General features: G+C 31.2%; 3 protein-coding genes across 6 annotated transcripts; all 3 read right to left on the minus strand.

Moving 5' to 3' along the window:
• Positions 1–1,496: 1,496 nt before the first annotated feature.
• LOC137837922 (surfeit locus protein 1) lies at positions 1,497–5,493 on the minus strand. Its single transcript, XM_068647102.2, has 6 exons — positions 5,178–5,493; positions 4,947–5,032; positions 4,141–4,379; positions 2,932–3,106; positions 2,568–2,851; positions 1,497–2,059 (listed from the first exon to the last, which is right to left on the minus strand). Exons 1-6 carry the CDS (start codon positions 5,323–5,325, stop codon positions 1,990–1,992), a joined length of 1,002 nt encoding a protein of 333 aa, XP_068503203.2. The 5' UTR covers positions 5,326–5,493; the 3' UTR covers positions 1,497–1,989.
• A 978-nt stretch (positions 5,494–6,471) lies between these two features.
• On the minus strand, positions 6,472–8,470 carry LOC137836533 (non-specific lipid transfer protein GPI-anchored 8). Its single transcript, XM_068645203.2, has 3 exons — positions 7,991–8,470; positions 6,969–6,998; positions 6,472–6,717 (listed from the first exon to the last, which is right to left on the minus strand). The coding sequence occupies exons 1-3, from the start codon at positions 8,382–8,384 to the stop codon at positions 6,581–6,583; spliced, it is 561 nt and encodes a 186-aa protein (XP_068501304.2). The 5' UTR covers positions 8,385–8,470; the 3' UTR covers positions 6,472–6,580.
• Positions 8,471–11,055: 2,585 nt separating this feature from the next.
• On the minus strand, positions 11,056–16,765 carry LOC137837921 (protein TIFY 6B). 4 transcript variants are annotated; one of them, XM_068647099.2, is made up of 6 exons: positions 16,490–16,765; positions 13,649–13,842; positions 12,971–13,257; positions 12,749–12,839; positions 11,984–12,396; positions 11,056–11,496 (listed from the first exon to the last, which is right to left on the minus strand). In XM_068647099.2, the coding sequence occupies exons 1-6, from the start codon at positions 16,575–16,577 to the stop codon at positions 11,370–11,372; spliced, it is 1,200 nt and encodes a 399-aa protein (XP_068503200.2). In that variant the 5' UTR covers positions 16,578–16,765; the 3' UTR covers positions 11,056–11,369. The 4 variants fall into 4 exon arrangements, with proteins under 4 accessions (XP_068503200.2, XP_068503201.2, XP_090157576.1 ...); XM_068647100.2 differs by lacking the exon at positions 16,490–16,765 and adding an exon at positions 13,975–14,644; XM_090301450.1 differs by lacking the exon at positions 16,490–16,765 and adding an exon at positions 14,323–14,395.

Consider the following 16,765-nt stretch of genomic DNA (forward strand, 5'->3'; position numbering starts at 1 on the left):
TTAAAGATAAAATTATGTAATTTATTTATAAGTACAAGATAAAGTTGAAATTATGAATATAATAATAATTATAGTAAAAAGATTAGTATGCTTTTATTTTACATTTTTTTATTATAAAATATTTAATAAATTTTGTTTTTACAAGTCTATTTCTACCTGAGTGTTTCTCCTCGAGTTTTTTTTGTTTTTCAGCTCTTACACCTGTAAAGATACCTTGACGTTTAAGTTAATTCGAGTAAATGTTCGTTCTCGTATGTCAATATAGTCTCACATCGTTTAGGAATCGAAGTCAATGACAGTTTATATAATCCCTCCCCCCTTCAAGGTCAAGGTTTTGTCCTGAAAAGGCACATAGAAGGAAGGAGGTACAATTCTTTTCAAATAAAATATTTACGAATTTTATAGTAATAAAAACTGCAAAAATAAATCCAAAATGAAATATAAAATAATGATCCATTTGAATTTCATATTAAACTGTATTTTGATTTTGTTCAAGTGATTTTTAAACCAAAAAACAAACCAGTTGTCAATACCTCTAACGGGATAAATAAAATTAATTATATAATTAAATTATTTTTTATAAAAATAAAAGACTAGAAAATTATAGTTACTATAAGACTTCCTTATTTAAACAAAACTTACAAAATAACAAGTGACATGGTAAAATCTATTTAAATTAAGATTTCAGAGTAAATTCATGTAATCTTTGCATTTTAAATGTCCTCTCACCTTCATTTTTTATTTATTTGTATGCTTATAAAGTTGGAATAATATTCTCTAGTTTATGGTTTAGTTGAGGCAAATTCTTCCTACAACACTTCTAAATTGTAACCTACACCCAATCTCGTTTTAAATTTTTAAAACTACTTTTCATTATTGAATTAAAATTCTGAAATTCAAAAATATTCCGAAAAATAATCTGAAATATACTTTTGTATTCTATAATAGAATTGAAAAATCAAAATCTCATTTTAAAAAATAATTATAAAATACAAAAATTACACTCTGAAAAATAAATTCCAAAAAAAACATTTAGAAATGTATTTTGAAAAAAGATTACAAAATATAAAAGTGTTTCAAAAATCTAGATTCTATGGTTATTTGATCTTACCATTTTTTTATACAACAAGTAAATCAAACCAAAAAAGTAGTGAAAATGTGTTTGTTTCAATTTACAAAAAGAAATTTTTCTTCAGAGATACTTTCAAAGATATGTTATAAGAACATTCAAGTTACTCGTTGAATACAATTACAGAAGGATATTTATAAATTGTATCTTCTAACACTCCCTTATCTTAAGAAAATATTCTTACAGAGTGATGACAAATTAAAGAAAAAACATTTAATTGTGCATTTGCATAGAAATCCACTGATTACATTTAAATTTGTGATTTCTTTCATAATTATCTATTTTATTATATATTTTAAAAAACAATCCATGAACTACATTTCATCAAAATAAAATAAAAATGAATCAATTAGTGAATGATGTTCAATGATATTAAATGCTGCATCAGAGCATCAGAATTATCTTTTATTTAGATTATTAGTAGAACATGTGTCTGTGTCAGTAAAATTGAAGAACACTCACAACTCCCTAACCATACAAACAGCCTAAACATATTCTTATGATATCCTCTTATAGCTATTTGCTTTTCCAACAAACAAAAAAAATGACCTTCTAGATAAAAAATATCCACATCTTTGCCCCAGTGGCTCAAAATTCTTGATCAAAGATATCACCCCACTTTCATTTCATCAGTGTTTTTGAGGTGAGGATAACTTACAGGGAAGACTTCACTTGAAAGACTAAAGTTGCATGAAAATTGAGATTTGAAGAAAAGTTTGGGAAAGCAATGCTTCAAGGAGATAAGATGTACCAAGATGTGAAAAGTTTTGGAAGACAATGCTTCAAGGAGATAAGATGTCAAATGGGGGAGAATCTGTCTGAATATTTCTACTATAACATGCATCAGAAAAATGAGTTTGCTATCTCCGCTTAGTTTTCTGTTTAAGCCTCTTAAAAGCCATAAATGTAACTGCTGCAGAAAGAGAATACCTGACCCAAATCCAAAAGAAAAGTTGTTAGAAAGATTATTCAACAGAAACCTGCTTATTTTAATATTAGCAGAATCATTCAGAGTCAACTAATTATTATTATAAAACCTGTAATCTTGCCAACCAATTATACACAAGTGTTTCATTTCTATGAATTTTTAGTATACAAGTTTTACACTATCAACCAATCAATAAAGCTTCAACTCAACAAGCTTACTTTAACATAACATGATGACTTATATAATTCGATAACAATGTAAGAATCCTTTGTAGGGTTAATGCATACACTATTTACTTTATACAAAAAGTTTACTTTCCAAACATTATCAATATAATTTGACACTGTCAACCAATAAAAAATAACCATTTACAAGTCTAATTTTTTTCTACACATTATCAATATAAAAGCTTGACACTATCAATCAACCAATAAAAATAACCATTACTGATAGGGGCCACCACAAAAAGTACATTGATATTCAATGAGCATTGGAAAGTAAGTTGCATACCATGTCAATGTGTAGTTTAGGTGGTCCATGGGCATGACAGAACTTCGAATCAAGGTATTCACATCCTTGGGCACAGGGTAAGGATTACTTGGATTAACATTTTCATTAATATCTTCAACATAGATGGTATTTTCTGGAAGGCCGCACGTACGAGCAATGGCAGGAACATCAACATAGAACCATTGGGAAGATTTAGGATCATTTGCAGGAACAAATATACTTGGCTTCTCACTTCCTCGAACTACGCCAACAACTTCTATAGGTGTAACAGACAGGACCTGATCCTGTAAGTGGTTCCATGTGATAAGTTTGAATCCATAATTTTTCCACATTAAATAAGAAAATGACTTAGGGGAGAGGCAACCTCAATGATAACAGGAGGCTTTTTAGACCACAATCTCCACCAGGATGTAGTTTCATCTGTGTGAGAAGGAGAAGGCAACGAATCTGCCAAAATTTCATCTTGTGAAGCCTCTAAAAATTTGTCTTTCCAACTGCGAGGAACCCACCCTCTGTTGACTAAAATTGGAAAACTGACACTGGAAGAAGCAAAACACGATATAAGAACTGAAGAAACTATGAACAACTAATGCAATTTATTCATTAAACCAGTGGCACGGAAGCATTCAAAACCAGGAATGGATTGCTTATGAACAAGAACAGAACAATAGTTGACTTGAAAATGTGATGACATGTTAACACGGAGAAGTTAGCACTTAAAGTTTATGAAGTGATGCAATGCAAATTAATCAAATATCTTCTAAGCTCTCAAAAACTAAACAATGTTTAGCCAGTCACAGTAAACACAATGCATCCATGGATAACTATATTGGTGAAACATGAAACATTCATAATGGGCAAACAATAAGTTAATAATCTTTCACCAAAAGTAAAATACTAAAGTTCATTCCGCACACGGACATTTTGAATCAAAATAATAAAATCTACTATAAGAGAAAATAGTGTATAGTACATAGTATAATAAATATCCATTTTTGAATAAAGAATTAGTTCCTCTAAAGTAGAGGGGTGCACTTTAGAAAATAAAGCACAAATACAACTCTTAATAAGAAAATCTATTGTTGAAATTATAACAAACACACACAGAGGAGAGTATAACAAACTATATTAAAATCAATCTTCTAATCAACAGATATAACTGCATTCATCTTCTAAAGTGGATCCCTTTACTTCAGGAAGCCAAATACTTTCATTAAATAGTACTGTTGAATACAATGTCCAAAACTTTCAACATCAACTAACTAACATCAGTTTTACAGAAAATTCATCCTTTGATCAAGTGGAGTTAAAAATAGTACATAATGATGAGGAAAACTTTCAATCCACTGTATCAGTAGATAGTTTTACAGAACAAGTGAACCATGTAGTGGCACCTATGTAAAAGACTGACAGAAAAATGAACACATTAGTGTTGTACTGTGTAGAGTTTCACACTAACATTTGATGAAACTTAAGCTCTAATACATGATAGTCAGCAACACGAGAGAAATAAAGTTTTGAGCGAATTAAAGCATAACATTCATTGACAAAGCCATTAATGTTTATGTTTTACCTGTCAGGACAATCAGGAACTGGCATAAGAGGTGTTATAATGTAGTAGCCATTTTCAGTAACTCCTGAAATACTTCTTGAACGTGGTCCAACATAGATTGATTTTCTATCATCAAAATATCCTTTGCACGCAACCTTTCTAAATTCTAGAGAATCTAATTCCTCATTTAATGAATAAGTACTACTGAATTTTAATGGTTCCATTTGCAACCTCTTCTCTCGATATTCCAACATTTTAATCTGTAAAATTGAAAGACAGAAGGAATTTTCAATGATCTAATATCTAAACATGAAATCTCAAGCTAATACAAAACAAACTCAATCCCCCAACTTTTTATCTTCCAAATATTTACAACATAATACATTATCATCCAATGTAAGCAGAACCGAGCCAGTTAGATGAGTTACTAGTCGAACTAGAGAATTAATAGTTGAACTGCATAGACCAATATAATATATAACACATATTCAATATCCACTAAGCTGGTACACTGGAGTCCTTGTACTTGATCCTCATCACAGATTCACAAAACACAATTGATACCCCCATTCACTACAAACACTTCATTGCAAGAAGAGAAAAAAAAAAATCACAATACAAGTACAATTGGTGGCGCTACTTTTCACATTGCACATAATCTCCTCTTACACCATTCACATAATATTACTCAACACCATCCCTCTCCCCATCCTACTCCATGCCCCTTCATCAAAAACAATGTTTCGAAATCTCATATGTTACAAAACATCATGTGAAAACAAAACAGCTTCCAACTTATTATGAATTCAATGACAAAAAAGGCACACCTTTTCTTCTCTTCTAATAATCTGCCAAGTCCCAAGGCCAAATGTGATTGCTCCAGGTAGAAACAGCAACCATCTAGATGATTTTCCTTCCATATACCCAAGAAAATAAAAACAAAAAAACTAATGACATAAAAAAAAAGTTCAATTTTTTTGAAGAGTGGTTTCAGCATTGCAAAAACCAAGACTGACCCACATGGAGAATCGATCAAAGGGACAGGATTCAACACATACTTTGTGATTCGGAAGAAGAGGGAAGTGATGGATCAGAATCAGACACAGAGGAAACAGCGGCGGCGGAGCTGAAGGGCCTGAAGACGAGTAGGCGGTCGGATGTAGCACCGCCGCATACGGCGGCGGCGCGACGGAGTTGAGTAAACATTCTGGCAGCGGGTGGCGACGAATCCTCTAAGATGTGTGATGTGAAGAGAAGAAGCAAGGAGGACGAAGGATCGAAGGGTTTATGGAGAAAAAATCTGCTGCGTGTTGGAACACCGTTAGCATATCTGGACCTTGTGGATCCTCATGCATTAGGTTATTACAAGCTCACATGTATTTGAAAATAAAAATTCATTTATCAAAGAAAAGTGATAAAAAAAATCAAATTTGTATTCAATAAATTTATATAAAGTTAAACTATATTATCCTTATTTATTGTTTGAGTTAAGTATGTCAATATATATATATATATATATAAACATGTTATAATTAAAATCTATAACAAATACATTTTTAAATATATAAATTGATTTTAAATTTATGATAAATAATTTATATTATAAAGTTAAACTGTTTGAACTATTAATAATTTATTTTAAATAACCGTAAAATTTAATTTTAAAATAAAATGAAAACGAAAAATTGAAAACAGTAAATTAAATCAAATTCCTAAAATGTGTTTAGTAAAGGAGAGATTTGTAGTATATTTTAGTTTTGGATCAAAATGTGTTTTTGACAATTTTCCTCTCTTATTTGTTAGAGCTTGAGGTAATTTTTTGACCTTAATGTTTCCTTACATGGTTGGGAAAGGTTATTTAAAAATAATATTAATATTATTACTCTTTTCTTAAGGGCTTGCTCTTAAGTAAATGGTGAAAAAACATTTATATTGTCCTTAATAATGATTAAAACCAATTGGAAGGTTTAATTAAAAAGTTATATGATTCCTAATCATACCTAATTATTTGATATTGTTTTATATCTCATTTTTTTATTTCTATTTATCCTATTACCTGTGTTTCTCTTTTTTGTCTGTCTCATTTTAATTGAAAAAATAATATATATAGGTTATAAATTGTGACAATGATTATAGCAGAAAACTAGAGATAAATGTGGTGAATTATTATAGGCATCTTATAATTGTAAATAAGTTAAAAGAAACTTGTGATTTTGATAAAAAACAATCCTCTGTTATAAGTTTTCAAAAATGTGACAGACACATGAATAACAATGAACAATCTTACAACAGTAATTTGTTTAGTACTGTAAATTGAATTTGATCAATGAAGTGATGGCACTAAAGATACATCTGCCACTGCAAAATTAAAATTAAAAATGTGTTGGTTGCACTATGGAGATTTCTGGAACATGTTCTTTATTCATTTGATATTCATGCCATGAAAATGCACAGATGATGCCTAGTATGAAGAAAATACTAGAGCACTCAACAAAGCAGCAAAGCCAGGTACACCAAAAGAACTGATTCCATATGGAGTAATGATTTTTGTTGAACTTGTTGATTCAGATATGTCTTCATCAGGTACAGAACCTTCACCTAGAAGAAGTAAATGCAGTATTAGTTATAATCACATGGATTTGTTCATGAAAACATCACTCCAAGAATTACTAGCTCAACAATTTTTCCATCTGCATGTTGAGAAACAGCTAGTCCAAAGCTTCTTATTCATATAGATCAATTTAGTCTGAATTCAATTGAAAACTCTTATTTCCAATGTTTCATGTGTTCATATTAAAAATTTCTTCTCCTATGTCAACATAAGTCCATTTGGGTAGGTGATGATTTACCTTCTGCTGCTGGTGATGATGAGCCTTCATCTACAATGAAAAAACCATGATGAAGTCAGAACCACCAATTAAATGCAAAATTTAAGAAAAAGTAAAGATATTAAAAGTGTTAGTAAACCAATTGAAATGACTTTTAAAGCAATTGTGATGAAGGTTTGTATTTATTCATATAGAAATAGGTGTATGACTAGCAAGACTTCACCTAGTTTCTGTTAAAATGTTAAGAATGGAGAATATTAAGAGAGTAAATGATGAATAAATTTTAGTTCAATACTAATAATAATAACACAAAATTGAATAAAAGAAGGTATTGTATGTATATTATCAAAAGAGAAACCCTCAAATTCACTCAATAGAGAAAGAATTCTAAGAGTTGTTTATGTAAACTCACACACAAGTTGCTAAAATTTACTCTAGAGGTTCTAAACTATTCATCTTCTCAAATTCTAACAGTTTATGGCAGAAGCATGTGCTGTTGTTGTAGCCCTTATAAGGATTCATCATTTTGATTAAGATTTTTGCATGCCATCTTTCTTTTGCAGCAAGATACAATGCAAAATACAACATCTCACTTCATTGGAATATCATGCAATGACTTGCATGTGAGAGTGAAATCACCTATTAAAAGGAAGAATAATTCAAAAGATTCCTAAACCAAGCAAAAGGTATAACAATCAATGAAAAACTTGACCAATAAAAGCTTCTCTCCTCTATTAGTAGAAGAAAAGAGAAACAAACATCAATCATGAAATGAAAGAAAGAGACAGATAAACCATCCCAAATGAAAAAAGTTTACAACCTGCACTCAGCTTCTATTCCAACAGGCTCTTGCAAGAAGAAAAACAAAGAAAAATATGTTTGAGATCCAACTGGGTTAAAACCTCATCTTATAAATCAGTTTTATAAGATTGAGTTGAATTTAAAGTGCAGTTCTTCACAAAATATGACAAGTGGTGCATAGAAAGCACACAAAAACAAAGAAAAGTGGCAGCAAACAAATGATTAATTGTTACTATTTTTACCTTGAGATCCTCCTGTGCTGTTGCAGGCAGAAAAGTCAGCATCAATGCCACAAGCATTGGGGAGCTTCAACAGGTCATCCTTGGAAGAACCAATGGAGCGAAGCAGAGAAGGATTGTTAACAAAACTGCAGACGCACTGTGATTTGTTGTCATGCATCTCCTTCAAGGGTGCACAACAAGTATCAGGAGGAGGACTGGTTTGAGACTTCATGTATGATTGGCATGGAAGCAGCTTTTGCATGCACTGTGCATCTTGTAGAATGTTTCCTTGTGACAGGCCAGGTAGGAGCTGCTCAAGGGAAGTTTGACAGAAACCAACATGAAGATATGATGAGAAGAAAATGGCCATGAGCAGGAATGAAAGGGGGCCAATGCCAGAAGCCATTTTCATCATCAAAGAGAGAAAATTCAGGATGAAACAACACCAACAAACAAAATATTGTGTTTATGTTGCTGTTGTTTTCTCTCTATTCCCCCAGTGTCTCATTCTAGGTGTTATAGATATATAAATCTGAGGGAACTTCTATTTTTAAAGGGTTCTTTTTAAGACCAAACCAAATGGAGCCAACCATTTTTTTCTTCTATCTTTTTGCTAGTTTGGGATGTGTTTCTGTGTTATACTATTATTTGACATTTTATTTTCTGTACAATGTTGTTGGAATCTGCAAAATTCAACTGTATATGTTCATTTTTAGGTATTGGTTTGTTATCTAGATTTTTGTGCAACAAGCATGCTATATTATGAAGTCCACATGTTTGTTTATTATGAGAAAACTATTAAATTAAAAATATAAAAAAATTAACAACTTTTAGGAAATAAAAAAAGGAATTATCAAGCTTTTCCTTTTGTGGAAATAATGAATGATTGAAGGATGAAGTCCATTTAACTTTTCTTCATTTTCATAATGAAAACCAATGATGTGCAAATATTAGCTAGAATGAAATAGAAGCCACATTTTCTTAAGTTTACTATTGTAGATAAGGTTGTTTATCCCTTTTTTGTGTGATTAAATTACTAATAGTCCACTTAATCATTTTTAAAAAGTGAAAATATATCTCTAAAGTAAAAAATAGTCATTTGGATTCCTAAACTAAACATAAATAGGTTTATGGCAAATTGAAATTGTTAGAAAATAATAATATATGATGATTTTAAAAATCCAAGACTCAATTTTTTTTTTACATGTTTAAAGACCTAATTAAAAAAAATTTAGTGCAGTGTATTTACCCCTTTTGTCAAATTTCTCTCTATACCCCTCTCTTTCTTTTACTTTTACAATAACTTCTCTGAATTATTTAAAAAAGGTTACAAGGAGACAACTTAATTGTTAGAAAATATTATACTATGTATCCTAAAAAAATGTTATAAATATTGAAAAATATAAAACAATTTAAAGATTGTTTCTGTAACTTATTTTAAAAAAAAACAGTTTGAAGACTTAGACTCCTTGAAGATAATTGCGAACTTTTATTTGATTTTTTTTAAAATGCATTTGCAAAATAAAACTCCTTCACAAAGGTACAACTAAAATGGTTTTTTATTTTATTTTAAAATAATTTTTCATTTCCAAATGTAAAAGATGTAACTTTTTAAGTTTTAAAATTACCCTTATTATATTTAATAATAATAATAATTCTTATTATTATTACCACTACCATAATTTGAAATGTTAACGTGATTGTTGTCACTAAACTTAGGGACACTATCACTATCATTATATACAAAATGTATACAATTGTTCTCACCAGTATTGTATACAAAATACATTTAAAATGATTTTTAACATAATAGGACATTTTTAATTGAAACTGAAATTTACAAAGGAAAAGCTTTAAAACTAAAAGGTGTTATAAACAAAAATTGATTATAATTTTTGAAAATTTTAACCCTACAGATAAAAATAATCTGAAATGGAGTTTTAATTATTTTTAAAAACTTCAATAATTCACCTACCCTCTTAATAATTTAAACTTTTTTTTTGTCGTTCAAAAATTTGGAAATTATGCATGAATATCAAATAACAAAGTAGTAAGTGTGCGTATTAGGGATTCTCATATCTTTTGCCTTCTTTTTTACTTTTTTGTTCATCTTTGTTCTATTTTATAATATGGTATCAGAACCATTTCGAATTTATCTTAACGAGTGTTTATTGAACTTATCAGACCACCTGCTATCAGACCGTTATCGAACCACCCATAATATGTTATCTCACACACGAGTTATCACTCTTGATGTGAAGAGGATGTGTTGAAAATTCCACATCAACTACCTATTAAGACATTTCATTGTATATAACTGAGAGTAAACCTCACCTCATAAATATGGTTTTATGGAATTAAATTAGACTTAAAGTAATAAAGTAATAAGAATGTTAAAATATTGTTTTTACTCACCAGTGAAAATTCATATGGGTTATACTCTTCAAAGTAGGAAGAGAATGCTAAAAAATATGTTTTTACTCACTATTCAAATTCATATAGGTTATACTCTTCCATATATTTGTTTGTGGTTTTCAAAAGCACAAGTTTCGAAAAGAATAAACTATTTCACATGAAGGGCTTGCTTTTTTCTCTCTTGAAAAGCATAAGCACCATGAAAATGTGTGTATATAAAACAAGAAATAAAGGTTTTGAAGTGCACAACTACACGTCATTTGCTTGAAAATTGTCGTCATCCATGTGATTGCACACAAGAAATTTTTTGTGGAACCCTTCTTTGATGCTTTACCATCCATGCAAAAAGGTAGAACATAATCTAAACTACAAAGAACCAACAACTTCAAATGATAATATGGAATCAAATGCTCTTTATTCTTTTGTGGCACAGATGCTATTCCACAAAACATGCACGTTTATATGTTGGTTTTGAATTAGTGCAATCTTCTAGTGTGTGTGGCTCACACTTCATCAACCAAACATATTTGAAGTTAAGCATATTTTAATAAGAACAGATTCTCTATCATCACCTGAAATTAAGATTCAGAAATATCCATATACAAATACTCCAGTAAATGTCCATAGAAATTAAGCCAAATTCTTAATCAGCCATGTAAGTAAGACATGTATCAGCTGAAAATATATTAATCATTGATCAGTTCTCCAACCAATAGCCATGATGAATCTGAAGATTGTTCATTGTAATATGTATAAAAGAAATAATTATACATTATGGTGAAAGATAAAAAATCATATATGACGACTTGCAGGAACTTTGTAGAGAAGTAAACTGCTACAAAAAGTAATAATTATGAAAAACTCAGAAACCAAAAGAAGATACTAAGGACAAAAAAGCCTACCAAATTTCTCTATCAACGACCAAAAAATTGATCTTACAATTACAGAAGTATATAAATCTAAACTTCCATTCAAGTATGTAGGGCTAGTTGGTGGCTGGAAGAGAACAGGATCCAGAGATGTTAAAGGAGAAACTAACACTGTCTGATCCAGATGAGCTGCATTCAGATGATTTCTTGCTCATGTAAAAGTATGGTGATGTGCTCATCATCCTGATTCAATGCAAAAACATGCTTCAACATCACAAACTCATTGCAAGAGAATTGAATAACATAGTGCTATTTATTTTCAGTATTATGTCACTTGCTAAAGTGTATGTCTGTGTAATTTTTAGAAAGTTCAACCCGCACCACCATAGTTGGCCAAACAAAGGGAGAACATGGAAACAAGTATTCCATGAAAGAAATCAATTTACAAATGTTTTATACGGTTGGAGATCTCACATTGATTAGAAATAAAATCAATTTTTTATAATATATAAGTGCGGATAATCCTTAACTTTCAAACAAATCTTGTGAAGACGAGTTAGACTTCAACTCAGTTCTTAATATCCTCAACTTTCAAACTAATCTTGTGAAGATGAGTTCAACTCAGTTCTTAATATGGTATCAGTGTGCGGATACTTTGCACTGGGTGCAAATTAGAGTCTAAAACAATAAGGGATAGAGAAAAAATAAATTGACCAGCTGCAACAATTACCTTTCCTTTCTCTTCTCCAAAAACCGAGTTAAGGATGCTTTGCGTGCCTGAGGCAAGTATACTGGAGAGACTAGGCATAGTATACCTGGTTGAGCATTTTCCTTAGATGCAGATCCTACAGAACCAACAATAATAGGTGACTCCAAATGGTTAGTAGGGGCAGTTGAAGGTCCTACAATTGGTCTTATAATTGCAAGTTTATTGTTGCTAGAAGATCCTCCTCCTGGCTGAGAATTGACATCAGAGGTCAGTGAGAGAGGGCTTGGGAGGGGTGAAGGAGGATAGGATTGGCTCATAATGAAACCATCATCTTTCAAGGGAATAGAAACTGCTGTCTGAAGTTTAGCTGTGGAAACTGCCATTGTCTGAGTTGGAGTAGAGCCATTTCCAGCCATTGACATGATAGACTTGGCCTAATGGTCATGGAAAGTGAAAATCAGAAAACTAAAAATGCAAATATTGAACATGGTGACTTTGACACCTATTGCCTTGAGGGTACTAGTTCAGAAATCAATAAATAGAAAATTTTGATTGAAAATCACGCCATTTAATGCATTGATAACATTAAATGTTACAATTTCTAATAAAACCTTTTCACTTTTGGTTCCTTAATAGTGGACAGTGGTTAGCAAAACTGATATGAAGTTTTAACAGAATTAAGACTATAACAACAACTAAATTCTTATTGCACTAGGTCAGGTTGGCTACATAGAAACCAAATCTTCAGAGTTTAGTAGAATTAAGACAAATTTAGAAAAAATATACCTTCTCGGGAGTTATGTCATTATAAACACATACGGAACCAGCATAGAAAATGGTGAGCTGAGAAGCCATTGCAGAGGAATTGGAACTATTCCTGAAGGAAAAACAACAGTTTTCAGATGTGACATTATTCAACAGGATCACATCACACTTCAATATATCTTAAGCATGTATCTTCGGTGAAATTGAAAATTACAATTTTTAGATGTTTTAAACTTGTAATACCTTAAGTCAGTGGATCCAACAATGGAACCTATTGATGGAAGAACAGATAGAGGTGTGCCAGAAGATTTGGAACCAAGAGGTTGTGGTTTTATGCCTGAATTGACCATGTTCAATCCGGTTGTAGCAAGATTAGATTGAAGAACAGGACTCACTTGATTTGATTGATTGGAAACTGGAAATGTTCTTGCTTCCTGAAGGCATGCAGATTGTGCATCACAGCATTGCATGGGATAAACTACCATTCCCTGTTTGTTTCCAGCACTATGCTTGCCTATGGACAAAGTTCTCTACAAAATACCAAAGTAATAAATAAGGAAAAATTAGCTTTAGAAAAAAAATACAAAAAAAAGTGGAAAATACCTTTCACAATAATAACACGGGAGTAGATAATGTATGCACTCAGTATAAAGAAATTTTAGATTATCATCCGACCACACACCACTATGTATGACAAGTTTGAGGATTTTTACAATAAGCACCTTAAAAATCATACCAATCACAACTTTTATACAAGTAGATAGAAATTAAACTCTATAAGATAGAATAAATGGTGCATGCACTGATAGTTTGAGAATGTTCTACTTTTAGGTAAAATTTCTATGAAATTTGAGATTAGGCCTTGTGTAGAAATAAGAAGTTGAAAGAGTCTCTTAATTAGAAAAAGAAGAAGAAGCAAACCTGGGGCACACCCAAAAATGGTTTCTGGTTAGACTCAAAAGCCTCTTTAGTTGGCATGTTCATATATCCAGATGAAGCTAGTGGATCAAGAATAGTCTTTCTAGGTCTGTCTTCCTGATTGGTCTTGAAGGACAGGAACTGAGGAAGAACTGAAACCTTGTTTGGGAATGAGCACCGCATTCCTGAACTCCTCACTGCAGCAAATTAAGATAAAAAAAGGTGTATGTAAGTTGTAACACTAGATCAAGCTCATGAGAAATGAAACCATGCAAAAGAAAATTCTTCTGTGAATAAAGATGATAACACATTCATAGAATCATAGATACCTCAAAGTTAAAGAAGCTTAGCTCTTTGATTGAGATGTATAAAAATACAGGTAAAGTGCCTAATAAAAAGATTAGATTAACTGTTTTCCAAATCCAAACAACAGGAAACAGGAGAATGATAATGGTCTTCAAGGAGCTTTAAAATAGTAAGAAAAATACTCTCACCATGTTCACTAGAACCTGAGCAAAGACACACAATATCCACAAGAAAAACTCTCAGCCTTTGGAAAACCAATATCAAACAAATGAGAATATGTCCCCACCCCACACCACAGACTATTTTTTCAACCCTTTCCCCCCACAGAAAAGATAAACAAGCAAGCAAATAATGAAGGTACAACTAATAACTTGAATGGCTCAGAACAACTTCAGCAACAGCAATGAAAACACTTGAAACAGTTACTCTACAATAAAACTATTTCACAGAAGCTCCAAAAGCTCTTTAATCATAAGAAGCCAGAGGCCTTGTATTTTTATTCACGTATTTTAATTATTTCATATGTGGGGATGTGGCCATATTAGTTTATTATAAATGTCGGCAGCATCTGAACAGGCACAGTGTAGAAATTCAAATTTATAAACCATAGAAAAATATAAATATATATTAACTCCTTATGAAGTTTGCCATTGTTTAATGGTGAACCTTACTGAATGCAATTATTATTACAATATTTTATGCTGTGGCTGTTACAATATTTTATGCAGACCTTGTTGCACACAGCTAGTCACTACTACTCAAGACCATAAAATATTATTTTAGCACCACGCATGCACATGTGAACCTCGGATATCTAATATAAATGGTGGTTAATGTACTTTAAAAAAATGTGTACACATGTTTATCCTTTTAAAATGTTTTTCATACATCAGAATCCATAATATCAGTACTAAAATACAGTTGATGGTCTCCATCATTTGAATAATGCACATCATAAGATGAATATGAAAGCGAGAAAAAGAAGTGACACATTCTGCAATAAAATATAGAAGAAATAGCACCAGAGACCACCAATGACACGTCTCTATTATGTACCAGACATATCTAATAAATCAATAATGTTTGTGTCATGTCCCTCTTACTGTACATTACTTCTCTTCTTCTAAAGGAAAAAAAACTTTGTTGCACATTACTTATTCTTTGTAAAATGTGAAACAAGAGAACAAAGGACTATTTACCATAAATTTTTTTGTGAAATAGTATGCTATCATTGATCTCTAAATCCTGATATCTTAACTGTCTAAAATACAATGAAAAATATATATATTAGAGAGATAAAGTAATAGTGAATTAAAACATCCAACTTAGTAAACAAAATTAATGAAAATTACATTTTAAATGATGAAAATTAATCTCAGAGACTGATGATGTCTCAGAAAAAATTATGACAAACACCAAGAACTCCCAACTAGCCTTTTTATCATTAGTTTTGCTACTGGTTTTAAGATCTCAGTTATTACAGTGTCAATCATTTTAATGTTATAAGAGTGAATAGTTTATACATAAGTAAAAGAGTGTGCACTGTTCTTCCACTACAACTCTAAATTTTTTAATCCACATTAAGTAAGAAACTAAATTCTTATGATAAATACTTTCTTTTTAAGTCAAAACCTTTCACTTTTAGTTTTTGAAATCCATACTATTTAATTAGGCAAAAAAGTGTTTTTCCCTCCTCTTAAAAAAGTGTTCACCTAGGTTTGACCATCTCACAACACACTGACACAGGAGGAAGATGAAGGCAACTGTATACAACTTGCCATTCCCCACCATTCCCATCTATCAAACATCAACTTTAAAACATAAATACCAAATGGGTCCATTACCCCACTTATCAAGATTTTTCTTTAATAGTAGCTCCATACATGATAGATACTTCACCTAATTAATGTAGTTATGCATTATAGTTAGGTTGTAACTTGGAATAAAATGCCTTCACTTTACAGCTTCATGTTTCAATAGGCTCACTTCCTCACTCACCCTTATTATTAAAAGGGCACTTAGAATTAGAAATCTTAAATTTTAAATTCTAGTTCTTATCAATTCAGATAAAAGGGTAAAAGGAAAAAGCAAACAAAGAAAGAACCCCCACAATTATATTTTCTGTGGCACATGGGTGCTAAAGCACTCTCCTTTTCTTCTGTTCCTCCATGTTGTATTCCTTTTTGGAAGGAATACAAGCTCTTTCCTTTTTTTTCTTATTTCTATGAAAATAAGCCACTAATAGTATGTCAAGTAAAACTGAGTAAAAGGGGTGTCAAAATATCCAAAAATGGAACTGAAAAATGTTGCCATACAAAAACTCAAAATTTCCACTTCTTTCCTCTTGCACAACATAACAATCCAAAAGAACAAAAACAATGATAACAAAATTCTAAATATTTGAAACAAAAAAAGGCTCTGGCTTTCTAACTTCTGAGCTAATGCAAAACCTTCAAGCTCAAACCAACGTGAGAAGTGCAAATTTTATATGGATAGAATAATGATACAAATAGTTTTAAAAATGGTGGAAAGTGCAACCTGGGTCTTTTGGTTTGTTAGCAGCATCATCTTTCATGGTAGTCCATGCACCATTTTTGGAACTCAAGCCAAAGAATTCCCTCTCCATATGGCCAAAAAATCAGAGACCCTGAAGAATTTTTCTGTGGCTAGTGGCCCAAAGAAAAGGACTTTGAGAAAAGATTAAAAAAATCTGAAGTTTGTGGAATGGTTGGATGGTGAGCAGAGACAAGAGTAGAAGAAGACACAGAGATAGGAGAGAACAAAAATATATAAAATTATAAAGAAAAAATGAAT

The sequence above is a fragment of the Phaseolus vulgaris genome, chromosome 4 (assembly GCF_051622355.1).
Source record: "Phaseolus vulgaris cultivar YP4 chromosome 4, ASM5162235v1, whole genome shotgun sequence".
Classification (NCBI taxonomy): Eukaryota; Viridiplantae; Streptophyta; class Magnoliopsida; order Fabales; family Fabaceae; genus Phaseolus; species Phaseolus vulgaris.

What these genes read in the sequence shown, in the direction of transcription:
- LOC137837922 (XM_068647102.2), bottom strand. Translation starts at nt 5,325, where the DNA reads ATGTTTACTCAACTCCGTCGCGCCGCCGCCGTATGCGGCGGTGCTACA. An exon ending in CTCTTCTTCCGAATCACAAA is followed by an intron (nt 5,033 to 5,177) that starts GTATGTGTTGAA and finishes GGTATATGGAAG; the next exon opens with GAAAATCATCTAGATGGTTG. An exon ending in AGCCTCCTGTTATCATTGAG is followed by an intron (nt 2,852 to 2,931) that starts GTTGCCTCTCCC and finishes AACCACTTACAG; the next exon opens with GATCAGGTCCTGTCTGTTAC.
- LOC137836533 (XM_068645203.2), bottom strand. Translation starts at nt 8,384, where the DNA reads ATGATGAAAATGGCTTCTGGCATTGGCCCCCTTTCATTCCTGCTCATG. An exon ending in CAGCACAGGAGGATCTCAAG is followed by an intron (nt 6,999 to 7,990) that starts GTAAAAATAGTA and finishes TTTTCATTGTAG; the next exon opens with ATGAAGGCTCATCATCACCA. An exon ending in ATCATCACCAGCAGCAGAAG is followed by an intron (nt 6,718 to 6,968) that starts GTAAATCATCAC and finishes TACTTCTTCTAG; the next exon opens with GTGAAGGTTCTGTACCTGAT.
- LOC137837921 (XM_068647099.2), bottom strand. Translation starts at nt 16,577, where the DNA reads ATGGAGAGGGAATTCTTTGGCTTGAGTTCCAAAAATGGTGCATGGACT. An exon ending in CATTTTTGGGTGTGCCCCAG is followed by an intron (nt 13,258 to 13,648) that starts GTTTGCTTCTTC and finishes GGTATTTTGTAG; the next exon opens with AGAACTTTGTCCATAGGCAA. An exon ending in ATGACATAACTCCCGAGAAG is followed by an intron (nt 12,397 to 12,748) that starts GTATATTTTTTC and finishes CATGACCATTAG; the next exon opens with GCCAAGTCTATCATGTCAAT.